The sequence below is a fragment of the Myodes glareolus genome, chromosome 12 (genome assembly GCF_982192425.1).
Source record: "Myodes glareolus chromosome 12, mMyoGla1.1, whole genome shotgun sequence".
NCBI lineage: Eukaryota > Metazoa > Chordata > Mammalia > Rodentia > Cricetidae > Myodes > Myodes glareolus.
Window position 1 is genome coordinate 29,163,701 of NC_142037.1, and position 27,765 is coordinate 29,191,465.

The window sequence follows — 27,765 nt, forward strand, 5'->3', positions numbered from 1 at the left end:
ACTACTATTGCTAACAACAATAATAATAGAAATATAGTAATTTCAACTGAAACACAAAAGACCTCACAAATATTTCAGACATTGTAAAATCAGATTCCATATAGCAGCATTTGCATATACTCAAATTTTATTACTATTGTCTAGAAATTGACACCAGCATCTATGTAACAGTCCTCTGAGGCAGAGGAGAACCTGACACAAAAATACCATATACCAACCAGTGCTATACTCAATAGACTGCTTCTCGACGTGCTATACCAGTGACAGACCAACTCGGGGACTGGCTCCAGCTACATGACATAAATCAACTCATTGCTAGGTGAACACTATAGGCAGTAGTAAAATGTTGTGCAGACTTACAAACACTCAGGATTTCCCCTAAGAGTCTATTGCGTTGCACTCTCATGTACGCAGACAAACTTATAATAAGAAACTGTTCCACACAGAGGTCTCAGGTTTCAGAAAAGCATACATTGTAAACACGATTGCCATACAGTGCAAGTTTATTGTGTAAGACAGGAATGACAGTGCGCCTCAATACAGTCACATTCAGTACACAAAGTACAGTCCTAATGCTTAGCTACGGAAGAAATAGTCTTTTTCTAAATTAAGCTAAGTGTGCAAGTACAATTATTTCTACTGTAAACCTAGCAAACCTCTAAGGACTAAGCAACAGGGTTCCAGATACACGTGTGGGAATACCCCACCTTTCCCAAGATGTGCAATTCAAAAGTGGAGCCAATCTCTGCCCAACCAATGCAGGCAGTGCTGCACGATGTCATCTTATTACAGTCGCAGTCAATCAGGGACTTGCAGGAGGCTAGAGAAAGGCTCTGAACATTGGCTCCATGAGGGCAGTGTGGTGCCTACCCTGAGCTTCCTCACTGCTCGCCACAAGCACAGTTTGCGCCTCTGCAGGACTGTTCATCTTATTAGACAAGTTCAGAAGTCTACAGCCGAGTTCTACAACCTCAAGTTTCCTCCGGGATGGTGGGTCAAAGGAAGAAACTCTTGTGGGCAGTGGGTTATGAGACAGAGTGAAAGCAGAACCAAATTTATTAGAAGAAATAAAAACTTGGAAACTTACAGTAGAAAGGCAATTTTGCTCATCGTACCATCTGCCAATAAGTACAAAATGAGAAATCAGTGTCTTCGTGTTTCCTGTTAAAATGGTAAAGAACACAGAAACACTCTCTGGTAGTGACTTCCAAATCCCAGCTCTGAAGGAGCGCTTTCTTCGTGTTGACATTGCAAAGAAGCCATCTTGAGACACAATGAGGACCTTTGCTATAATCTGTACAAGATGTGTCCAATGACATCATCTGTCCATAAAGGCCAAGGTTTCCAGGAACAGGTGGGGTGGGGATTAGTTTCAGCCCGTTTCCTGCTCAGGAATAGCTTTTCTAAGGCAAAATGTCCACACCCTCATGCAGCTGTCACTAGCATGAATGGACAGTCCTTAAAGGCTCAGCTTCAGATGGACGTCTGATAAGCAAGCCTATCAGTGACAAGAGCTCCATCTCCAAACCAGATACCTCCCGGGGCCAGGGTCTCTAGAGCTGAGATGGGGACAAAGGCCTTACTCCAGTTCTCACATTGGGAGATTAGATTCTGGTCAAATCTTTCCCATGATAGACTTCACACAAACCCAAATCCTGACCAAATCAAAGGTTAAAATCCCACTAAACCTCATTTTTCAAAATGAAATGCAGCAGTAAGATCCAACTCTATGTCAGGCCTCAACATCAAAGTTTTCAGACTCTGGTTATGGAGTTTTCAATAACGGTCTGCTACCATCTTCTCAGACTTGTTGAAAAGATCACTCTAAATCTTTGCCTTTTGACAGTCTAATTTTTCCTTAAAGTATGTATGCTAAATCTATTGGATTTCATTATTTTTGCTTTTCTCTTCACAATATATAATAAAAAATTACTGACATCACTGTAAAGTCTTGCCAACAATGTTGTTTCAGGTTTCTTAGATGATCAAGTAACTCTGGTTTTCTGATTTTCAAAAAAATTACTGGCTTAAACCAAAACATCCATGCATTGCTGACAAAGGAGGGTAATGACCTCTGACACATTCAGTCTGTGTCCTACACTATGAAGTCCCCGCACAGATGTAAGTAGAGACCATGGGTGCTCGGGAGCCTGAGGTCTCACTTGATTATTACTGGACCCTACACAGTCGCATTTGCTTGTGAATTGTGCCTCCGTCCTCTTCACTGGAGGTTTTAGGGCCACGATCATTCAAGCAACTCAGCAAAACACGGAACCAGTTTCCCGAGTGTAGTTGCTGTATTTATTCATTGTACCCAAGGGAAGGGTGTGGATGGCGTGACTCCTCAAAACCCTCAACTCATGGTGATAACACACCTGTGTTTGAGCTAGTGCTCGAGTTTAGGGAAACTGTAGCATTTGCATTATTAAATAATCCTTGGAAAGTGGACTGATACCAAGATTTGCTTTCAAAGCTGATATTTGGATAATCTCTATTTATAAATCCATACTAAAATACAAGCTTGTCAAAAACAGTGATGAGTGCTATTTCATGGGAAAAGGAAACAGGCAAAGGTACTGGATACCATTGTTATGACTCTGGTTGCATATCAAGTGTTCATCGGCGAGACAGGCACGCGGGGGAGGATGGGAGGCAGCAGACATCTCCTTAGCTAAGCATAATAAAATCCCCAAGTTTCTGTGCACAGACGCCTGGTCCATAGCAGTGGGAATCACTTCAAGAAATCACAGAGGAAAAACCCTCCAGATGCTTTCCTTCATGGGTCCATCAGCTGAGAAGTAGAGGACTCCTTCACAGGTAGCTGAGCCAAAAATAGGAGAAAACATGTAGGGTGGTGGCGGAGTGACAGACAGGGCCGGTGACTCAACAGCCCCAAGAAATGGGGCAATTTCTTCAAAACTAAGGACAGTTGGCATAAAACAGGCCTAGAGCAAGGAGCCTCGCTTGTGCTCCGCACGTCAGCGAGACAAAGAGCAGGGAAAGAGCAGAGCTGAACTCAGAGGTGGCTGTGGACAAAGTCACCAGCAGAATCGGAACTGCTGATTGGTTCCTGACCTGCCACAGGTGGAAGGAAGGAGAAAGGGAGAGGAGGCGGGACAACTGGAGACAGAAAGCAGTGGCCATTTTCCAATGCTTCAGCAGGGGCCACAGATCCTGCTAGAGTCTCTTAGACAGTCTCACCTGGTAGGGCAGGCTAGCCAGGAACTCACAATACAGCTCAGCTAGCCTCAAACTTAAAATGTCCTCCGGCCTCAGCCTTCCAAGTGCTGGGATTAGAGAGGTGCTGCCTCCAGCCACACCCTGAGCTGAAGGCAGCCAGTCGCTGCGCCACTGCTTCTGATACAGCAAGGCTTCAGACAGCTGCGCCACTTTCCCAGCTTCCCACCCCAGTGCAACCCTATTTGCCTAACAGAAAGAACAAGTCAGCAGACAGACTTACAAGTTGCTCAAGCTGACTTGAAAGTCTGGCTGTGCCACAAGTCAACTCAGAATACTTAAAGGTAAAATAAGTCACACAGTTACCGACCAGTGCAGCAAGAACTCAGACCTCTGTCTTATAGATTCTGTACATGTTGTATAGTTCTATAAAGTGCGTTCTATTCAAGCTACGGTCTCACTCACATCCATCACTCAAAGCACATTTTGTATGTATGGTCAAAAACCTGAAAAGCCAATGCAACAGTGGCAGATAGCTACCAGTGAGGAATTCCTACTTCAATTCTCTATGGCAAGACTTTTAGTGTCTACTTGTAAATTTACCCTTCCTTAATGAAATTATCAGAGGACCATATCTGTTGCCCTAATAGAAAGATTTATCACAAATAACTATTCTGAATTTTTCCTTCTTGACAAAATAGGCTTTGCTAGTCCAAAACTGTTTTTAAAGGAGAATGGTCGTTTTATACCTGGGGGTGGGGAGTAGGGGCAGGATGACACATTAAACACAAAATTCTGGCTTCTCAAACATTTCTGTTTTAAAAAACACTTCTATATTTGAATGCCTATAAGCCTGGCCCACATTTTAGATGGACTGTTAACTAGACTGGACTACTGTTTAGAACATGGTGATAGAGGACAGCATAGGGCATAGGTGTCATACAGTTAGTGATGTGACAGCATCTCCTCCTCCCATGGCAAAGGGCCTACCAGGCCATATTGGTGTGTGTTAGAAGACCTCCATCTTGCAGTGTTGAGAAAGCCGTAACATTACAGGATCCAACATCTACAGCCAAGTTCAAGGCTACTGTGTACAGTGAACTGAAGGGCAAATGGAGGGAGAGACGGACTCAGGCCTAGATAGGTCCTCGGGACAGATGGGGAGATCCTTCAAGGACTCTCTCGTAGACCATCATCTGTTTCCAATTCAGCCAACTGCCTCCTCAGGATATTGACCTTGGCTTGTAACTCCTTGTTATATTCGATGATATTAACCATTTCTTCATATGCTTCATCCAGATACTTGGAGGATCTGCTCCAACGTAGGAAAATTCCTGTAGAATTCGGGAATGAAAACAGATGGAGTAAGATGTTCAGAGGAGCAATATTTATCACTGGTAACTCCATGCACTACTGTTCATTTTTTTACAACACATGTATTTGTATAGATTTTGGTTTGCAGCAGTAGAGACTGAACCCAGGACCTTGCATGTTCCAGGCTAATATGCTACTATGGAGCTATAGCCCTTCCCTGGTTTTGAGAAAAAGTTCTTGCTAAATGGCCCAAGCTAGCCTGAAGCTCACGATCCTCCACAATCCTGTTCAGCCTCCAAGCAGATAGGATTCCTGGCATGCACCATCACACTTGGCTTACTCTGTGCTTCATGATGCTCTAAAGTACACAGATTCTTCAGTTACTGAAAGAATCCACACAGAGCTAAGAACTGCTGTTGCCATGGCCATGCTCACTGGTTATCAAACAAAAACACTGTTCTCACACGCTCATGAAAATAAGCTGGTAAGTTATAGCGCCATGATCTCCACTTTCATAAAATAAATCACCTGTTTTCCAATCACAGATTCCTATCTGCTCTGTGAGACTGCCTGCAGGAGTGGAACCATCCGCACTGGGAAAGTGGTGATATAATGTCAGAGGCACAGACTGCTATGTCAGCCTCAGCTTGAACTATCCATGACTCACATCAGTCTGCCACTGTTATTCAATCTTTCAAGTCCACAGGCAACTGCTCCTCTCCTCAGACAACAGCCCCTGGCTTATTATGGACTGAAAGGGCAGACATCATCTCGGGTGATTGGTTCCAGAATCACCCCTTGGTATCATACTCTTAGATACTGAATCCGTTATATCAAATGATAGTATTTGCTTCTAACCTCTGCATACAAGCATGTCTGTTCCTAATTCGGTGTGAATACTAAATACTCATGACACTGTGCTGTTTAGGGAATAAGAACAAGAAACCAACCTGCTACAAAGCAAACTTTTTGAAATTTTCAGATAGAACAGCTGGTTCTGTCTGCACATGTGGAATCCACAGACATGGAGCCAGCTTAAGAGAAAGCTGGCTCATGCGGCCGTGTCAATTCACAACTACTCGGTCTACTGTTCTTCAATTAGAAGCCACTATTAATGCCTTCTATGATATAAACAAACAACAACTGTGTTTGCTCCACCACTTCATCTCTAAATTCCCACTGCGTGTTGATAAAATCATAATTATATTTCAGGCCACCCAACTCCAGACTGGGCATTTGGCCTCACATTTCAGTGATTAAGTATGGCAGTGTCTTTTAAGTAAGTTGCCTCAGAGACAGCAAACATTTTTATTACATTTTATTTAGATGATATATGCATGTGTATGTTCATATGTGTATCGTGTATGCATGTGTGCATGTGTACGTATGTGTATGTGTGTGCGCGTGTGCGTGTAAATCAGAGGACAAGCTGTCAGAGCTGGTAGATTCTCTGTTTTCACCACATGATTCCTGGGAACAGACTCAGGTTGTCACTGAGCTACTTTACCATCCCCAGATCTTTAAAAAGGAGGCAGAGTGGCAATCCCTCATTAAGAAATTACTGATTCTGGGACCTGTGGTTGTCTACAACAATCCAGAGAGTAAGCAGAGAGGTTCTTCTCAGGGCAGCCAAACTCCTTCACAGATTCAAATTACAGGGCTCCTGCTCAGGGAACCTAGACATTGCTGGAAGCATTTAGTTTCCTGAATTCTACAAAGGGAGGCACCTAGCCCGAGGAGGAGGATGCTCTCGGGCAGATATGCCAAGAGGAACAAGACGCAAACCAGACAGAGAAAGCATCACACAATGGGCAAATAATTTTCCATACATGAACTACCGAGGGCACAACACATTAGAAGGAGTTAACAATGGGCATTCACAGTAACCTAGCTGAATGTACCAACCAATGGCCTTCCTCTATCTATGCTGCTTAGTGCAAACATGCATGAAAATGCACTTACTGTCTTCAAAATGCTTACGAAGTTGAATGGTACTTCCACTGTCCCAGTGGAATGAACACCTAATATACTTTACATGAGTTCAGATCATTATTTTTTTTAAACAAGCTTTGGTATTTAAGGAGATTAGGTTCAGTGGTCTGAGAAATTGCACACATAAGAACCTGTTTTAGAAAACACTCAGAAATGCATGAGGAACTGCTACTCCACAGGAACAGCAGGACCTGCAGTTCTCACTGGTGGCATTTTGTGTCTGCTTACAGAGCCTACCGGAATGACTGTGTGTCATCATTTAACACTCGTTTAACTGTGTTAACAGCTTAAGAATGGAAACAGACAGAAACCTTCCCTGAGGAACTTACAATTCATTCATGTCCCAGCTACCTACTAACTCCTACAAAAGTATCCCTGTTAATCTCCTGGTTACTCAGCTGCCATGGAAGAGAGGCCTCATGCACACTGAGGAAACGGTAATCGACCCCCCCACCCCCACACACACAACCTGGTGGGTCACCAGTTAGCCATCTTCAAATACCAACTCCTGGGGTATGTGACATTAGACAGGCTTGGGCACAGCCTGGAGTGGACGAATCTCTGCACAGGGTGGGGGAGTTACCTTCCCACAGATGGAGACTCTGTGGAGCTACAGAAGGCCAGATGACTAGGTTGTTGGCTTCAAAGAGTGGATTGGTGAATTTACTAAGCTCGCTGGGCCGATTGACCCACGACCACAAAGACATGGTTTTCTGCTGTAGCTTCAACTTACATCTGTTCAAGAAAGAAAATCACCATTAAAGTCATTAATGGCTATCAACCACCCTTTAGTGCTCCTCTTAGGAGGACTATTCCCTGTGTGACAGAAACAAGACTCTTGGTAGAGAAACAACATGCTTTAGAATGAAAGTATTTGTCAGGGGCATCTGCTGTAAACTCCCACACCCTTCTGTAACCCGGCAGTAGCTGGGCTGTGAACAGCACCATCACTCAGGACCTGGGGACAGTTTCCAGGTTAAACATGAACCAGAAGAACTGCATTGAGGTTATACTTGTAAAAAGATTCATTCGTAAAGTTTTTAATTTTGGGTATACATCTGTTGATATATATATATAGTTGTACATATACATACATAGATTCACATGAGTGCAATTGCTCCCAGAAGGCATCAGATGGATCCCTTGGAGTTGGAGCTGCAGGCAGTTGTGAGTCATAATGAGAGTGCTAGGAACACAATTTGGGTCTTTTGCAAGAGCTGTATGTGATCTAACTGCTGAGCCCTCTCCAGCCCGAGGCCAAACTTTTGGTGGCTTACTAGCTGTGTGTCTCTGGATGGTCACTTAATTTCTCTGGATCTCATTCTCCTGGACTACAGAAGTGGATGGAGGGCATGCCTGGTTAGATGATAACATGTCCTCCAAATATATGCAAATATATGTGATGTTAACATGAAAATGGCTGGCTAATCTGCTCGAAGCTTTTAAGCATTGCATCAACTACTTTTAATCTAGCAGCAGAAAGCTGTGGGGTCCCTCTCACCTTGTACACACTTGGTCCACAGGATGCAATTTAATTTGTACTTAACTGCAGATTCACCTTCTTATACACAGACATTCATGTCCACCCAAATCCCAGTCTCTTTGAGGAAGTGACGTGGTGTGAGCTCACCCACCTTTCATTTTCATTATTGCCCAGGAACGTTCCGAACTGTGAGGCGTAAGCATGCTCAAAGAGCATGATGAGAAAATGCTCGTTAAACTCAAAGGAGCAAGGGAACTGCCGGAGGATCTGCCACACGCAGTCCAAGAAGAGAAGGAACACAGGCGCCTCCCACTTCTGCTTGCTGTTGCAATAAGCTGACTGTGCACAGCGCTGTTGGAACGGGTGACCGGCCTAGCAGAGAAGATGGAAATGTGAGGGTCCTGCCCTGATCACACCTGGGAAAACGACTCACACACTCACAGTGACATTTCTATCTGCTGGAATATCACAAAATCAAAATCAAGGTAGCTCCTGTCTAGATGAGATTTTGGTTTCAAATGACTAGTTTCTGCAACTAAGGAAAAAAAATACAATTTCCAAACCCTTAGTGAAGCTATGTACTGAATTTATGAACACGGGTACTGCAAATGCCCTTCAGACACTAAATGCAAGGTAGAGCTTAATGACAAATTGATAAAATCCATGGACTGGACTCCAAACCACAGTCCAAGGCCTGTTTGTTAACATTCATTACGTAGCATTATGCTGAAATTATATGGAGAAATACATGAACAGGGGTAAGAGACTCTAACCACAAAGACAGGACATGAAGGGAATGGATCAACTTAGTGTGTGAAAGAAAATTAGGTCTCAAACACCTCATTAAAGTATGATTATTTCACTGATCTTAGAGCAAGTGTGTAGGAGGATGGACAAAAGGCAGAATGTGCTCAAGTTCTGTCTTGTGGTCACAGCCTCCTCCCCCTGCTCCCCCACAAGTTTATCTGTATCCAGACCCAGCTTCTGGGAGACGGTCTATGTTTTATATTCTTTCTATTTTCCTTGTTGGTAACAAAGCACATGCTGAGGAACCCTTGTCTGAAACACAAGGGACCAGAGGTGCACTGGGCATCAGGGGTTTTCATGAAGGTGCACACGAGCTATTTTGGGGTTGGAACCTAAGTATCACAGCACATGCCCATCCACACAGCCCAAGGGTGATTTGTGCAGTCTCATTCTGCACCTGCATTTCTACTGCAGCAATCACAGGAGGCCAGGAGGCAGCATTTGGGGCATTTGCGATTTTCACACTAGGGATGCTCAACCTGCACAGCCATGGTAGTGAATGAAGTATTAGAGGTGTTGGGATGGGGTTGCAGCTCAGGGGCGGATCCCGCTTACATGCACACAGGTCAAGTCCAACCAACAGCATGGAGGATTGAGAAACTGAAAGATAGTAATGATTCTAAACACTTATTTGTTTGAAGGTGGATTAACTGACCCACAGAAAATTAAACATACAATTTAAAATTTTTAAATACTCAAAATTTCATTCATAATGTTAGAATCTCAATGGTGGCACTCCTCTTATCCAGCAGCTTTCTCACCTGCAGCCACTCTCTCTCTATCAGGGCCTCAAAGCCACGGATGGTCCTGCTTCTTGGTTCTAGGATGATCTGGGCCAGGGAAGTCACCTGCAGCGTGGAATCGGTCCCTTCTGTCCCATGAACCAATACTGATGCTCCCTCCCTGAGAGGAAAACCCAGAGCACAGAGGGGAAACTCCTTAACAATGAACATTCCATGAATAAAGTGTTTCAGTCTCATGCCCTGCATGGTCAGTAGGATGTGGAGTCTAAACGAGACACCGGACAGATGGAGTCTCTAAACAGGAGACCACAGTGACTCCCAAACTTCACACAGTAAGAGTCCTCCTAAGTCAACACACCCCAGCCCCTTCCAGCTGGCCTTCCAACCCTGGACAAACACAAAAGTCCTGTCACAGTCGGTACTTGCCTTTCCTGCTTTAGTGGCTGAGAAAAACCTTTCCCATCAAACCTATAAACACATAAAAATGACCTTTCCAGCCCTGAATTCAGCTTTCTCCTGTCAGCCTTTGCCAACTGCGATGGATCCAAGAAACAAGTCCTAAACCATACCCTGAGCTACAAAGACATGGGAAAAAAAGCAAAAACATACAACTGTCAGCCCATAAGCTTGGCAATGACACTGCTGCCTATAAGAGTTACTGGGTGCTTGGGACCCCTTTATCCTAAAGAGATACCTAAATGAGCCACACACTCTGCTTCTTCCACCTTTGTTTTTGTTTGGGTTTTCGAGATAGGGTTTTTTGGTAGCTTTGGAGCCTGTCCTGAAACTTGTTCTGTAGATCAGTTTGGCCTCAAACTCACAGAAACCCACCTTCTCTGCCTCCTGAGTGTAACAGGAAGGCTGCTTATTTGTTCCCAGCCACTTAGCCCCAAAATAACAACACAAAAACTATATTAATTAAAACACAGCTTGGCCCATTAACTCCAATTTCTTTCTTTCTTTTTCTTTTTTTTTTTTTTTTTTTTGATTTTTCGAGACAGGGTTTCTCTGTAGTTTTTTTGGAGCCTGTCCTGGAACTAGCTCTTGTAGACCAGGCTGGCCTCGAACTCACAGGGATTCGCCTGCCTCTGCCTCCCGAGTGCTGGGATTAAAGGCGTGCGCCACCACCGCCCGGCTTTAACTCCAATTTCTTATTGGCTAACTCTTACATATTAATTTAACCCATTTCTATTAATCTGTATATTGCGGCAGTGGCTTACCAGCAAAGATTCAGCATATCTGACTCTGGCAGCTCCATGGCAGCTCTCTGTCTCCTCCCTTCTTTCTCCCCACATTCAGTTCCATCTCCCCGCCTACCTAAGTTCTGCCCTATCAACAGGCCAAGGCAGTTTCTTCATTCATTAACCAAGAAAAGCAACACACAAACAGACGGACCTCCTATACCACCTAAGTGCTGGGATTAAAGGTGTGCCCCTCCCTGCCAGTTCTTCCACCCTTTTAATTGAGACCACAGTAAAGAAAATTTGGGAAGGACATTTCATGTTTCTGTCTAATGCCAATTATTTTCCCATGTATATGTTATACAGCAATAATGAAAGATAATTTCCCACTATTTTCACTTTTATTGTAATCATTAACTATATTTTATGCCATGTTTAGAACTACTTAGTAATGCCTATATAATATTCCATTAAGTGATTAAATTATAATCTATTTAGTTCTATACATTTTATGATACCATGTTGATGTACTTGCCTATGGGATTATGTTGAGCTCTTACTGTGCAAACAACAGACTCTATCAATGGTTGGTTATACAACCCTATTCCTAGAATAAAATCTAATAATTATGCTAAAGAGTATGAGCAGATAGATACTTTGTGCCTTTCATACATATTGAATGTATCTCTGAATTATGAGTGCTGTTTATTCTAAGCTTAATTTAAGGTTTATTTCTGCATTTTGATCAATTAATTATAAAGCCAATTTTTTATTGAGGTATAAATCCCAACATATCAGAAAAAGGAACCCAAACACAGTAAAAACCCAGCCCCTTGGAGAAATAAAGACAGCTGCTCCTGGAGTCCCCTCCACTCACTGTTCTGTTACTATTGCTGGGAAGGTAGACATGGAGGTAAAGCCAGGGGGGGTGAGGCTCAGCTTGCCTAGCACATCAAAGGCCCTGTTTCTATACTCAGCGCCACATAAACTGGCTGTGGTGGTATACTCCTGTAGTCCCAGGACTTGATAGGTGGAAGCGAAGAGGATCAGAATGTAAGGTCATCTTCAGCTCCAAAAGAAGCTCTAGGCTAGCCTGGGATACCTGACACTGAACTCATGATATAAGGAGTAACTTGGTAGACTTGAGCTAAAAGAAACAGAAATGTCCATGTCAGCCACTCAACCTTCTGAGCTGTTGTCTTCTTATCACAAAACCTTGGTCTTTAACTTCCTATTTAATTGGCTAAGTCATAACCTAAGCCCAAACAAAGTCTCTATTTACTAATGAAGCACAGGATCTTACGCAACTCACTACAACTTCTCTCTAGCCTTGAAAAAATGAAAAAGGTACTCCCCTAATTTGGAGGCAAGGAACAAGTTAACATTTCCAAGTGCCACCCAGGGAGGTGACAAAGTTGACACCTACCTACGGTTTCAGTGGGAATCCCCTTCTTTAAAAGGCTCTGCAACAATTTCTACAATCCTCCTGCCTCTGCTCATTTTTCTGCCTCTGGTCTCAAGGGTTAGGAGCCTTTAATTAGAGTGAATACTGAAATATTTAGGCAAACTGCATAACCACCAGCAGGAGTCCTAGCTGAGACCAGCGTTAACTATCTAGACCAAGCAGTTCAGAATAAGAAACCCAGCACAGGATAGAGGACAATGACACTGTGCGACAGGATTGTTCCACTGAGTCTGCCAAGAAAACTTCCTTTCCTTCTTTTTCACAGCAAATTTATAATTGGAGAATTTCACAGAAAAAGTAGACCTGTGATACGTCTCTGTCATCACAGGCAGGCACATGGGCACTAATTACATTCACTCAACAGACATGGTCATTCCATATCAGACCCACACACCCTCACCAGTAACTGTAAGCACACACGGTATTGATAGAGCCACCAGGAGGCTATGAAGTGGGAATGGACTTTAACGCACTCTATGCACAGTCTGGATAAGAACGATGTCATCAGTTTGAGTCCCACCCAGGTAGGCAGAACACATGCTACCTGTCAATGCACTGGGCCGCCAGGCAGGCAGTGGTCAGAATTTCCTTGATGTGTGTCAGCCAGTTGGAGGCTTCCAGCTTGCCAAGCCATCGATCCATGTTGTGGGTTTGTTCATTACATGCTTCCACGAGCTTGATTAAGCTCTCCTGAAGAACATGATATCTTTTAAAAACAAGAAAGAGAAAGTTACAGAAAGAAAAATGGACAGATAAGACAGAATGACAAAGAAAACAAATCCAAATATGTTCAGTGGCAAGACAGTTCAGAACACTTGCACGGCTGTGCAGTAACCTGAGGATTAAGGACTGAAAAAGACTTTTAGTTCCACTGCAAAGATGCTTCACGTGAGGCCCTGTCCTCCCTGTTCCTTGAGGCCTAAACACAGGATGCAAGTAATATTTACGCTAACCAGCTAAGCTTCCTGCTAAGTTCCGTGCTTGCTTCTGCTACAGCCTGGTACAATAGCCTGAGGGGGTCTATATTACTTTAAAATGGTAATTTCTCAACCTGCCTGAAAGAAGTTCAGGCGCCAAGGCCCATCTACCCTGTCTGACACTGCCTTGCACACTCGACCACCTGCCTGCGGAGAAGCTCTCACAGGCACAAGTTTCCTCAGCCCCCTCTGGGTGGGAGGAGTTTTTCTTTACTGGGGCCAAAAGTATTTAACCCTGGATTAAGTTGAATAAATGGGGCATTCTCTTCTTGAGGATGACTCGAACTCTGTATCTGTGTGTGCATCTTGTGTTTTAACCCCTAGGAAATATGAAACTCGTGGGAGGTGGATGGCGTTGGAACGGCGACCCCCACAGCTTCAGTGTCTTGTGAAAAAAACATTCCTGCTCAACAGAGGAGACCCAGTTCACACGCTGGGTTACCTGGAGGGCAGAGGCCAGGACACTGCATTCTGGGACTGCCTGATCCCAGGATGTAGGGCAACTGACACCTTGACACTATAGCTGCTGAATGATCTAGATCACACATCTAGGTCTCAGCAATCACACCCAAGGCCAGACCCAAATCCTAGTGCCACCCCCCTGAAGAACCTGTAAAGCACTCCTTTGAGGAGAAGCAAGCAGGTGGAGGGAACACAAGGAGGGAACAGGTGGCTACAGGAGAGACTAAACCTCTAAACCTTCTAATGTAGGAAGATGTAATTATATGGAGCAAATCTGCTCTGCCAGTCTGGCAGCAGTTGATGCTATAAAAGCTCAGGGCTGAATGAAAAAAGATTGCTATCTAGTGAGACTCATCTGTGCTTACCCAGCATGAGATTTTTTTCTTATCTTACAAGATTCAATGAAAGCTGGGGTGGAGCTCATTGCTTAATATACCTAAAACTTGTATTCAATTGCTTTACACACACACACAGACACACACGTTGGATGAAACTGAAAACTCTTTAGCTAAACTAAATAAAAAAGAGAGAACTCAAGCAAATCTAATGAGAAATGCAAGAAGGGACACTGCTACTGATACCATAGGAGTAGAAAGGATCATAGGGGCATGTGTGGTGACATGGCCTTTAATCCAGGCACCCCAGAGGCAGAGGCAGAGGCAGATGGGGCTTTGTGAGTTTGAGGCTAGTTTGGTCTACATAATGAGTTCAAGTCAGTCAGGGCTACATAATGAGATTCTGTCTCAAGAGGAAAAAGTAAAAAGAAGGGTTGTGAACTTCTATGAGCAATTATACCCTAAAAATGAGTGCAGTCCTGGGAAAAGAGCACCTGCCAAGACTAAGTCATGAAAAAAACGGAAAATGTGAACAGACTAATGAGTTAACAAAAACAACAACAACAAAAAATGAACCAGTAACAAAAAGCAAAAAAATCTACCATCAAAGAAAAGCTCATGTCCTGAAGGCCTCCCAAGATACAAACACTTCAAAGAACTAAATACTAGTCCTGTCCAGTCTTCCAAAAGCCTGAAGAGAGCACTGTGTTACCTACTAGCCCAACTCTAATATCAAAGCTATTTAGTGATGGTGGTGCACGCCTTTAATCCCAGTACTTGGGAGGCAGAGGCAAGTGGATCTCTGTGAGTTCGAGGTCAGCCTGGTCTACAGAGAGTTCCAGGACATCCAGGGCTACACAGAGAAATTCTGTCAGACGGACAGACAGAAAGAAAAATCTCATTCATGGAAACAACAAAAAGAATAAAATACTTTAGTGAATTTACTCAAGACTGTAAAAGATTTGTACACTAAAAGCTAGAAAATGCTCAAGAAATTAATGTGGACACAAATCAGTGGAAAGAGATCTCATGCTCATGGCTGGGAAAATGGTTAGAGTATCTTCCTACCCAAATCAATCTACAGACTCTATATCTCCCTTACAAAATCTACTGGCACACTGCTGCCAGCAATAGGAGAAAAGACAGTGCTAAAACTCATGTGCCAAGAACGGAGGCAGCCCAGCCACCCTCCTCCCAGGAAAGCACGTAACAAAGAACTAAATCCATGGATCTCTGGCTTTTGTCTCGTGATTTCCCAAAAGTCCCAATACTGCCACAGTCGTGCTACAACCCATTAGGAACCTTCCTTTCTTTCTCTCCTGGCTTAAAAAAAACACTTTTCTTCAGCCTCCTGGCTTATTCTTTCAGGATTGCAAGTCATGAAACCAGGAGGCTAGTTCTACAGCCCACAGGTGCAACAGCAACAGGACCACTGAAAACTGCTGACAAGAGGGCACACGAATAGTTCTGCCACCGGCAAGAAGGCAAGATGATGGATATGTTGCCTCATCATTTCTTAATCTGCAGCTGAATCAAAATCACACATCACACAAAGCAGTGTGAACTAGTTTGCAGAAAGTAGTCACACCTATGTTGAAGAGCACAAGGCTGACTGATATGAACTTCGAGATTGTGGAGTTGGAATGGTGCAGATTCAGTCTGCATGTTTGACTATTTCTGTCCCTTTAGTAGCTGTCCAGCTGTCTGACCTAGCCTTTCAACCACTGGTAAAACTTTGGAGTGTAGTACCGTCCACTAGCAGCAAGCTAAGAATGTTATGTTGTCAGACAGCACCTAAGACCTGCTAGCAGAGAGTCCTAGCTTGCTGTGCCCCATCTATCTGATGTTCCTACCACTGTATCTGGAAAATGCCTTACTTTATGTCTTTCATCCTGTGACTATGAAAACTTCCTGAAGCCGCTTCCACACCAGAACAAGTTGTTTGGGGCAACCCAAATTTGTGTTTCTGGGTCAGGGTCACTGCATTTGGCTCAAGAATAAACTCACTCTTATTCCCTTTGAGATGAGAGCTGTTCTGCATTGACAAACACATACATTTTCATTCACTAAACTTTAGTAAAGTAGATGGGGCAGGGAAGCCCAGAGCAGGTTGTTCAGCCTATTCCAGACCCTCAATTATGTGGAGTAGCCCTGATCTCTGTTTTGAACAAGTACAGGATCCCCCCTCTACAATCAGCACAGAGAGTCCCCACCACCCTGACCTCTTTACCTCTCAATGGACTTGTGAATCCGCCTCCACTGGGGATAGTGGGCTTCCTGTTCAAAGCCTCCTCCTTTGGCTCTAGCTTGCTGGGCCACATTTAGTGATCTTGTGTCAATGATGTAACCACGCTTTCCTGCCCTGAGGGTGGCATTTATCAGCTTCTCATCTTCCTTGCACCTTCGCCCATTTGTGCCAGTCAGAGGCTGACCACTTCGCATAATCACCTAGAAACACACATGGCAACAGCTCAATAGCAGTTACTGAAGCTTCCGAGAAGGAGCTGGATCAGGGTTCTCTGGCAAACAATCTGTGGCACTCTGCCAAGGACGCTGATGAGCAGGCCATACACAAATGCACTGCATGCCTTAACACCTGTAAAACAAAGACAAGCCTTGCATTTTAATACAATTATTTTCCTGCTATTGCAAACATAATGAACTCATCACCTCTTAACGATCACACGCTGTACTTCATTTAGTCCATGAACTGACTTGCAGTAGATCTGGCCCCATAACAAAGATGATAACAGCCTAAGCCAATAAACTAAGTCTTTGTGGGAGAATAAAATATCCCACACCTCAAATAAACTGCAGACCTCGGCAGACCCAGGAATGGCTCTGAAAAGCCTCCCCTTTACAAAAAGAAGCATCCATATGTCATTAGCAACAGAGGAAGCAGGCAGAGATTTTCTGATGTTCCCTCTGTCCATTCAGCCTGGAGGAAAACACTGGGGTCTGACACATGCAGAGGACCACAGAAGGCTGTCAGCAGGGAGACTTCATCTGTGTGACAACCAGCTTGGTTGACTGTATGCATGTTCTTCTTTACCCAACCAACTGCCCACTTCCTTCTCTACATGCAACCCAAAAGCCCACACCTCTCTTTCTGATTTTCTCATTCTGCCTTTCAGTTCTTCGTCTCATGTCCCCACACAGGATAAAATCCACATGCTCCTCCCCCTTTGCATCTCTATCAGCTTATCTGATAGACTACCACTACTGAGTCTTGGAGGAAAGAGTAGACGTCAACTCCATATACACGGAGCTGGCTCTGGCAAGAATTACAGAGAACACAAAATAGAAAGTTTATATACACCCTTGTTGGGGGAATCATTTCCAGTGTTCTGAAAGCTGCCTAATTATTTGTCCTCTACTGCCCCTCTACCATCCTTCTCAGTATTCTGAGACTGCCTGTCTCCAAAGACTACCACCTATCTAGACATTTAGAAAGGTTTGCTTTCTAAGCTTTTCTCAAGAAATCAGTACCTATTAAACCAATCTCTTCCTGAGCAATCAGTACCTATTAAACCAATCTCTTTCTGGGCAATAGTTTGGTGCTGTTTCAGGAAACCATCATTTAATGCTCTTACTACTCTGAAATAGCTCAACATGACCTGTGGCCAGTCTGTGGTTAAATTTTGGGAAATGAAGGAAATTCTCAGACGTGAGACCTGTCTGGAGTGCACAGGTCACTGGGGATGTGTTAAGGGGACATTCTTTGCCCCTGGCCCCTCCTTCCTGTCTCTCTCTGCTGAGGTCAATAGCCCCTTTTCCTCACGTTCCCACCACCACAGGTTCTACCTCATCTCAAGCCCAAAGCAGTGGAGCCAGCAGAATGAGGACTGAAACACAGAACTCTGTGAGTCAAAACACATTTTTCCTTCTTTCTAAGTTGTTTCTCATAATTGTCCATTTCTCTATCTGAGCCAAAACCTTGCAGAATGCTCCATTAGGCTTGGCTAGTCTCTGATCTCTAAGCCCTAAAGCTGAAGCTGTAATATCTGGAACCACAAAAGGACTTTTCCTGCTTTGTTGCATCTATGTACCTGAGACTCCCACAGACGCACTACATCCATTACTTGAGCCTTTTCTTTTGTTTAGAACTGTAGGAGTTTGTGAATCCTGTCACCCTGGGCAGACACTACTGTCCGGCTCAGAATAAACAGTAAATATTTTATACTGCTGTCACCAGGGGACAACACTACATTTAGTACCAGTTGTTAAAACACCGTACTACAAACACTGAAGGAGCAATGCCACTGCTGGCAGGACAGGTGGTGCCACTGCTGGCAGGACAGGTGGTGCCACTGCTGGCAGGACAGGTGGTGCCACTGCTGGCAGGACAGGTGGTGCCACTGCTGGCAGGACAGGTGGTGCCACTGCTGGCAGGACAGGTGGCCTACTGACAACACTGCAAAATTTTAAAACTCTGTCACACTGATGCCCTCTTTATTCCTGTGGAAAAGAACAATGGAAGGTAGCTCTAACTGTCTAGTTTAATATGGGCTGCATATGAGAAGCAAAGTTTAATGAAAAGCAAAAGGAGAGAAAGTGCCAGACATGGTGACACATGCCTTTAATCCCGGCACTTGGGAGGCAGATGCAGGTGGATCTCTGTGAGTTTGAGGTCAGTCTGGCCTACAGAGAGTTCCAGGACAGCCAGAACTACATGGGAGACTAGTGAGACCCTGTCTCAAAAAAGTAAAGAGGTGGAGGAGAGCAGAAAGTAATTTGGAAAGCTCACGCCCAGCAAGCTCTAGACTGCTACATCCCCTGTGAGGAAGCCCTGACAGAAGTGTCGTGTTAATGTGAGCAGGCCATGTGTCAAAGACCAATGCCACAGACCCCATGGGGAAGTGACAAAGCCATGCCCCAGGTCAGGTCAGAGAGATGCACAGTTGTCCTCTAGTTCAAGTGTAAATGTTGCCAGTGTATTCAAAACTACAAGTGCAGCTTCCTTCTCCTGGATGCGTACAGCCTGAGACTGCTGGCTGACGGAGACCTCTCACCCAAACTAGCTATCCCACATGCTGTACACAATACACAAGCTGAGGCTCCAGCTGCAGCACAGTTGGTGGCACTCCATCAGACTACACACAGCCTACCCAACCCCAGACTTTCTACATGTGCACCCATTCTTTCTTCATCCCTTGGCTGTCCCAGTCAGAGCTCAGGGACCCAAGATCTCACTGGTCTCTGCAATCCCTAATTTCCCAATCCCTAAGGCCTGAGTAAATGGCATGCGTCATTCTTTCTCTTGTGAGTCAGCGTCTGCTCAACTCACCTTTCACATGGAAATTTGGTAGGAATAATTGCAATAAGCATTAAAACAAAACAGGATTCTAGAAAATGCACTCTTGTGTCTTATGAACATTGCAGCAACATTAAATAAACATAGTTTCCTTCACACTGTGCTCTGAAGATAAAGCCAGCCTTCCTGGAGCTGAGCAGTACTGAAAGAATTCAGTGTCCTCAGGAAAGCATCCCACTCCCGGAGGCCTGCAGTTCACATGAGGGATGCACTAGTGGGAATGACCTGGCCAATGATTTCAGCCAAAAGGCGCAGAGAAAAGGGAATATTCCCAAGTAAAGAACCTCCCCATGCAGGCCACGTCTGTCAGCGGAGCAGTGCTCCCTATACTCACCATGCCGTTCTTTTTATGGTAATAGCTCAGTACTGGGAAGCGCCCCCCATGTCGAAAGGCTGCCACCTTCCGAAGAGCTTCATCATCGACGGACTTGGGCACAATGACAATTGGTGGGTAGGAAGGACAGACAGCAAATTCCTTGTTGACATAACTCAGTCTCCATTCACTGGTCTGGAAAACACACAGCACTTCAAAGCAAAGCAAGCAGCTCAGTGTCATAAAGCATCTAAGTTTTAAAGGCTTTGGAGATGATTTCCAGGGAAGCCATTCAGCAGGAAATCTGGACATCTACCTAACACTCAAGTACTGTGGAGGGAAAAAAAAACCTCCAGTCTTTAGGTGGGTTCCATTAGCTTCTGGTATGGCTAGTGATCAGCATCCCTAGAAAGAGCTTCCCTGTGGCAGGCTAACACCTACTGTACCTGAAGCTCCTCTGTCAGTTTAACTGTGATTCAGAGAGCACAGCTTACACTCTCAATTCACAAGACAGTTACATATGCCAAGTATGTCTGTGGTTACAGTGGCCAACATCAGCCCATTCAACTCTTTCTGGATACTGCTCAAGTAACAGTCACCTTAACACAATAAAAACAGACTCTGACATTCTAGAATGTTCTACTGGAGTAGAGATGTTAGCCATAGCAAATCCTTTGTTCCTTCTGCTATTTAGAAAAGGAAGAATGTAGTGAGAAAGGCCTATCTTCCTTAAGACAACAAGGACACACTCCTGGAGAGCTCTTACATGTCTTGAATCATTTCTAAGCCCTGGAAGCACACGACAGGAAACCATCAAACAGCAGAACCAAAAACTCATGAAAAATATAAAAGTTATATTTTACAGCTAAAAAAAACCAAAATGACATGTGCAAATTTTAATGTGTGCCTATAAATTCAAGTTGGTCCAACATATCAACCCTGGCTTAAAATTAACAGAAAATTAAGTTAAAATGTGAAACTTAACATAAACTTTTTATTTAAAGATCAAATGCATACAAATTTTAATTACTTTCTTCAATTTTCAAACTTTTTGCTAGAATTTTTATTTTATTTGGTGTGTGTGTGCGCGCACTGTGTGCATATGCCTGTGGAGGCTGGAAGAGGTCATGGATTTCCTAGTGCTTGAGTTACTGTTGGTTGAGAGTTGCTCCATGTGGATGTTAGGCCCGTACTCAGGTCCTCTGGAAGAGCACAAGCACTCTAAATTACTGAGCTGTCTCTCAGCTCCCACTGGGTTATCGTATTGCTGTTTCCACTTTGTGGTCACTTTCTCTTATGTCCTTAAGCAGTTTTAACCACTGCTTTAAAACCTTTGTACGAGCATTCAAACATCTGGGTCATCTCAGGGTGAGTGCCTGTTGACTCTTTCCTCTGTCCGAAGAGGTGACATTTCTGACTCAATTTTGGTTGCCTGGTGAATGCAGACATGCTTGGTGCAGGAGGCAACTTTTGTTTCTAGCAGGCACTTAGACCTTGGCTAGCTTTGTGAACTCAAACACCTGTGTTGCATGCTGGCTCAGCTCCATGTTCACTTTGTTTCCAGCCTGCATGCAACTCAGCCAGAGATCTGGGTTACATGCACATCAAGGTTCTTCTTCTTAAGCCTGCTCCTACTCACTGCTCTCTTCTCTCTGATCACCTTAGGCTCCTCCCTCTGGCTTTTCCCCTCAAGGGAACATGGTCTCTGTCACGGTGTGAGCTACGGTGTGAGCTACGATCCAATGCCACACTCACCCTGACCTCTAGACAAAGCCACTAGGTGAGACTAATGGGGTCTCTTTATAGCTATTTTAAATACTCTGTTCTTTTAATATCACAGGGATGGGGCATAACTGGAAAATCACAAGTGGCTAGTACTAATAATAAATAGAGAATTTTATGGTTAGCAAACAAAACAAGCTTAAAACAACAAAACAAAAATAAACCCCCAGTCTTCCAAAGATTACAGATTAAGACATATGCCTGTCCTTCACAACTTTTTTGTTTGTTTTTTGAGATGGAGTTGATATGTGTAACAGCTCTGACTGTCCTGGAACTCACTCTGTAAACCAGGTTGGCCTAGAACTCACAGAGATCCACCTACCTCTGCTTCCCAAAAGATGGGCTTAAAGACATACGCCACCAACACCCATCCCACAAAGGCTTTCTAATGATCAACATAAGATCCGGTCACTCTTTGTCCCGTTCTATAAATACACATTCTTACATTCTTTTATTTTTTGTTTTGTTTTTTGAGACAGGGTTTCTCTGTGTAACAGTCCTGGCTGTTCTGGAACTTGCTTTGTAGACCAGGCTTGCCTCGACTCACTAAAATTCACCCACTTCTGCCTCCCAAATGCTGGAATCCCTATCACTGGCTGGTCATGTGCCAGGAATACTGAATGAGAATAAACAGCCCATGGCTCCTGACCTTGCAAAGCATCTATGCCAGCTGTTTTCTTCCTATCCCAGGAAGAGCAGTGAGCTAGGAGCACAGACCCAGACTGCTTCCTATCCCAGGAGGAGCAGTGAGCTAGGAGCACAGACCCAGACTGCTTCCTATCCCAGGAGGAGCAGTGAGCTAGGAGCACAGACCCAGACTGCTTCCTATCCCAGGAGGAGCAGTGAGCTAGGAGCACAGACCCAGACTGCTTCCTATCCCAGGAGGAGCAGTGAGCTAGGAGCACAGACCCAGACTGCTGCTCCTCACACTGGACCTCTCCCCCTCCTCGGCAGACTCAAACTCTGGCTCCCTTCTCCTTTAGACACTCTGTCCAGGAGTCTTTGGCTTTCCCTCACCCCATGCTTTTCATAACATGCAGTATGACCCCTGCCAACTTTTCATCTGTCACACAGATCTCTCAGACAAGCTCTAGGCCAAACTCTATTTTCACCATATTCAACGGTACTTATATACAAGACATAAAACTCCTTTTCTACTTCCCTCTGCCACCATGGACACCTTCACTCTTCAAATTCCATGGCACCCTAATCTATTTCTTGATTCCAAGTGACCATTTATAGAAGTACAACAGAAGAATTCAAATGGACAAAAGAGAAAATCTGTTTCTAGCAAGCTGGACTTGGAGACTAGGCCAGGCGTTACAGCACACAAGCTCGGTGCTTCTCCAGTGCCATCTCAGGCATACGTGGGCTCAATACACTTTTGAGGAGTGGCTCAAAACCTAGTATACATTAAGTTGTTACGCAGGGGACATCTACCAATTAACTCATAGTATGCCAGGACTGGCTTTAAGCAAAATGATGCTTTACTTTTATTTTTAAGCAATATTTATACAGGTAATTTTAAAAATGCCTGGTCTATGTTAATCAATTGGAAGAAAAAGTATTGCAGCTACAGAAATTATACCAACACATGGGCAAAATGTCCATCTCAGGATGAAAAAGGCTAAACCAACAGCTAGTGCATGCTCTAAAGTTAGGCATCAATAACCCAACCCCACCTCACTAGCCTTCAAAGGGAAAGGATCACTTTCTCAAGTAAAATAAGGTGTTGGGTTAACTCTTAGAGCCCACAATGTCCAAATGTTAACTTACAGCAGAGGAATAGAGCTCAAACTCTTGTTCAGGAAGGAAGGAATGCCAGCCATCTTCAATCACCTCAAACATAGGTCGGTAGAAGAAGGGGTACATCAGGGTAACTGAGTCCAGAGTGGACAATGCCTAGAAGACAGAAAGATAAAGATTCTACAACTGAAATCATTCTAATGAAGCAGCATTTAGTACATAGGACCTGGTAATGATGGAACCCAATACAGGTCTTCAATGCCATATCTCTACATGGAGTTACAGTCTGATTGTAGCTAGCATCTACACTGCAGCATCTAAGACACCTGACACACAACCACACTCAACAAGTGTTGCCTGAATGAAACAAGCAACAGAACAGTCTGTGTCTAATGAAATCATGCCTGTTGACACAATTTAAGAATGTCCAAAGCTCAATAAAAATGTCCAAGAATTTCTGGATACCAGAGAACAAAAAGCCTTAGGTTAGTTACTAGAGTCTGAGCTAAATATCCAGTAGCTAATTAGACACTGTAAGTCATTTGAAATCTATGCCTGCTTGTCACTATAAAAAAAGGAATACTCAACTCTGGCCAGCTGCCAAGTATCAGAAAAGCCTTAAGCTCCAATCCCAGCTATACAGTGGTTAAGTCACATAGCCTCCCTATGCCTTATGCAATGGAGGAAATTTCACAGGCTCATTAGGAGTCTTCATGGAGATAAGGCATTTAACAGGTCAACAACAGTGTGACACATTAAAAAAAAACTGAGTTCTTACAAGGCATACATATGCAGAAGCCACATTCTCGCTCACTTCCTCCTTCCTTAAAGGATCTGCCAGTTGGCTAGGCAGGCATTGTCCTTTCCTTATCTACACAGGGCACACTCAACCAACGCGAGCCTAAGACATTCCTTTGTCTAAATGGTAAACCATTATTTCAGTTTGTTTTCTTATTCACAGTGGGGAGTACAGCCAAGTCAAGACCATATTTCCAATTGACAACTATACATGGCAGACTATTCAATCCACTCTCTCTTTTCCTCAAGTAGAATTTCCAAAAGCAGAAAGATTTGTGTGCCATTCCCTTAGCAACACATCACCTGATCCTCTACTTCTTGTGATGATAGATTTAAGACTTTTCCCCTCCTTTTAAATAGCTAAACCCACTTTTTAAAAAAGATATAAAGCCAAATAATTCAGTTACACAGAGTAACTGTGGAAGGAAATAAAGTCAACTAGACTCTGTAATTACCTAGAATTAAACACAGAGTCAGTTGGTATAATTTAGTGGTGGTGATTTAAAATTGGGGTGTATACCAAAATAGTCAGAAGGTGATAAAGGAGTGTGAAATCTTCAATTGAGAGCTTAAACTATCCAAGCAAATTATCTCAAGTTTGGCCAGAACCAATGTTCAAAACTTTCTTATAAGCAAAACCAAATACATCTTAAATGAACTGATGAAAGCAAATACATACCTTCATATATAAGTCACAGATGACAACTGTTGGTGAGAGGCACTTGCTTTAGTCTGTTACACAACACTGTGAATATACTCCTGACACACAGCTGAATGGTAAGCTGAGAAATGGTGAAGACAGTCAACTTTATGTGATGTGGCCATTTCTACCACAAAGTCTCAGCATCAAACCATTCTCACAGAAGGGCCCTCCAATGGCAGCTACCACTTACCAAGTACTAAGAATTTACATATACCCACGAATGTAATCGTATAACATCCCTGAAAGACAGGTAATGATATACTCATCGTATAATAGGAGACTAACTGCGAGCGATAAGCACTTCACCCATGGCCGCACCGCATGCTTACAGGAACAACACTATTACAACAATCACAGTATTAATAGCGCTGCTTAGAGTTCAAGGGTTTTCTCTATTTCAAAGACACACTACACTCAGAAAGATCACACCCGCTCACTGTACCGTGTCCACAATCCAACTAACTGTACTTATTTCATTGGCTTAAAACTCCACATAGGTTGTTCCTTCAAGAAATCCACTGAAACAGAACAACAGTTCACAAACTGTCTTCATCACAGAAAGCATCAAGATTTATATAATAAACACGATTCCTGGGTTGTTGTTGTTGTTTTAAAGAATTCATACATACTCAGATGAAATAGCTTCTATTTATTATTTGATCAATATGAACTCATGGAAATTCTATCATGAAATTCCACAAACTTCTAAACAATTGATGGGATTAGGAATTCTGTAGAAAGTAACACTAAAAGTGCAGGAAACACAAGAGGTCCCATTGTTCTTGTGGGACACCAATCAGGTAGGGCTTTTCCTACATCAGCAGACATGGGGTCATGATCAAACATCTGACTGAAGAAACACAAGGCTGCATGAAAGCAGAATACAGCCTTTTTTCCATCAGATCTTTGCCTGCAAAACACTTACCTCAATGGAACTGGCTATATTTAAACATTCCTCCATCCCAGGAATATCCAACTGAATAATTCGGAAATCTTTACATTTTATGATGATGGTACCCAGAGAGCCCACGAACCTGCAAGAATGGTAAGAAAACCAGAGAGGATAACAGGTTAGAACCAGATCACAGAGCATCAGAAATTTAGCCTTTATCATGCAGCACAAGAGAGCACTGAGTAAGTTTATGTGCTAAAGATGAACTGAGGAGTCTAGTAGCCTGCTGCTGATATGGATGGATAACCCAAACTGCTGGACACGCTATCACCAGACTGCAATTAAGGCACAATGCTTGTAGAAATCTTAACATCCAAAATATGCAGTAGAGCAATACAAAGCATGTTGTCATTCATACATTCTTCATAGTGAGCCGGTTAATCAATTTGCCTTCTCCTGCCTGAAGTACACAGATCTCACAGGGAAACTGAGAAAGCAGAGTTGTTTTTTAGTTTTTCGAGACAGGGTTTCTCTGTAGTTTTGGAGTCTTCCTGGAACTCGCTCTGGAGGCCAGGCTAACCTCGAACTCACAGAAATCTTTCTGTCTCTGCCTCCCCAGTGTTGGGATTAAAGGTGTGCGCCACCACTGCCCAGCAAAGAGAGAATTTAAGTGCAGGTGAAGGTGTGTAGAAATGTTTGACTCTGAGACACTCTCCTGCACAGATGAGAAATACGGAATGGGGAACTGAAGACAGTTCTGCACTGAAGAGCACTCTGTGTTCTTCTAGATCCACGCTCTGTCACCAGAACTCACACACGGTGGCTCACAACTGCCTGTAACCCCAGTTCCATGAGAGTCAACACCTTCTTGCGTCCTGGGGCACCTGCGCTCATGTGTACATACCCAAACACTGATACATATACACATAAGTAAAATAGTGCGAAGTGAGAAAATACACATGAATTACATACTTTCCTTAAGGGACAGCCTTTTTCTTCTCAGAAGTAAAACTGAATAATATTGAGGGCTGATGATTACCCTCAGTAGCAGATAAGCAGTAATCCAGAAAAAGAAATAAGAAATATGGCCAACTGAACTTTTGTTGTTATTGAGAGGCTCTTCCATACATGCGTGAGGTGGCTATCAAATTTGTCATCCACCTGCCTCGGCCTTCCCAGTGCTATTACTGGTGTGTGCCACCTCACAGAACTTTAAATTTTTTTTGAGGTAATAAAATAGAAAATAAAGACAATGTACTCAACCACGGCAAAGCATGGTGGCACACACACACACAACGGTAATTCCAGCACTTACTTGGGAGATTAGGGTTGGAGAGTCGGGAGCTCAAGACAGGCCTAGGCTGCAAAGGGCAAGCCATGTCTACTTTTTGGAGGAGGGAGCGCTTTAAATTGTATTCAGCCACAACTTCGTGAAGTGAGATTGACAACCAATGTTTCGAGAAATGGCAAGGGACATTCAAGGAATGTGATGGGGGAAAAATTAAGGAGAACACTAAAAATAGGCCCAAGTGGTGTTCAAAACGCCCACTGTGATGATACCCCTGAGACTTTAGCCCGGGTATAGCAAAAGCCAGGTAGCCAGTGCAGATGGCTTTCAGATGTAGGCCTCAGAAAGTTCAATTGGCTGGCTGGGCGAGGATGCCAGAAAAACACCTGGAAGCATCTGTCCCAGCTACTCACGGACCTGGGTGTGGTGGACGCTCACCGTTTATCAATGGCGTCGATATTTGAATGGAGGAGCCAGAGTTCCTCCGTGTTGTCCTGCCGGGAGGATAGGATCAGGTGGTGGCCCGTCAGACACAGGGTCCCCTCCACGGCGGGGTAGAAAGGCCGGTGCAACACCACATTGTCCACCCGTGGGGTCTTAATCAGCTCCGCGAACTCCATGGTCCCCGGGTGGCAGCAGCCTGGGAGATGACGACTCCCGCAGGTGAGAGGCGGCTAACCCACCCTGGTTTAGGCGACCCTAATGGGCGGGCCAGAGAAGTCGAGCCCCGCCCCGGTTGGGCGGGTGCGGCAAGGCCTGCGGGGTACGCACCGCCCTGGCCCCGCTCCCTGGCGTCTCTTCTCCACTACTGGCCGGAGATCGGCCGCAGGGGAGGCCTCGCGGCAGACCCTGTAAAAGCCGCTGCCACCGACCTCTGACGGGCAGGCTGCGGAGGAGAACCCGGCGTCGGGCAGCATCCGAACCCGAGCCGCTAGGGACTTCTGGCGGAAGTAGCTACCGGGCAGTAACTCCGGGCAGAAGTAGAGGACGACT

The 27,765-nt window shown here is 44.2% G+C and overlaps 1 protein-coding gene across 1 annotated transcript; it reads right to left on the reverse strand.

The window, feature by feature from the left end:
* Nucleotides 1–485: 485 nt before the first annotated feature.
* On the reverse strand, nt 486–27,765 carry Mtmr9 (myotubularin related protein 9). Its single transcript, XM_048421818.3, has 10 exons — nt 27,211–27,765; nt 25,518–25,626; nt 23,122–23,247; nt 19,585–19,758; nt 16,167–16,384; nt 12,707–12,868; nt 9,535–9,676; nt 8,118–8,338; nt 7,067–7,218; nt 486–4,511 (listed from the first exon to the last, which is right to left on the reverse strand). The coding sequence occupies exons 1-10, from the start codon at nt 27,390–27,392 to the stop codon at nt 4,348–4,350; spliced, it is 1,650 nt and encodes a 549-aa protein (XP_048277775.3). The 5' UTR covers nt 27,393–27,765; the 3' UTR covers nt 486–4,347.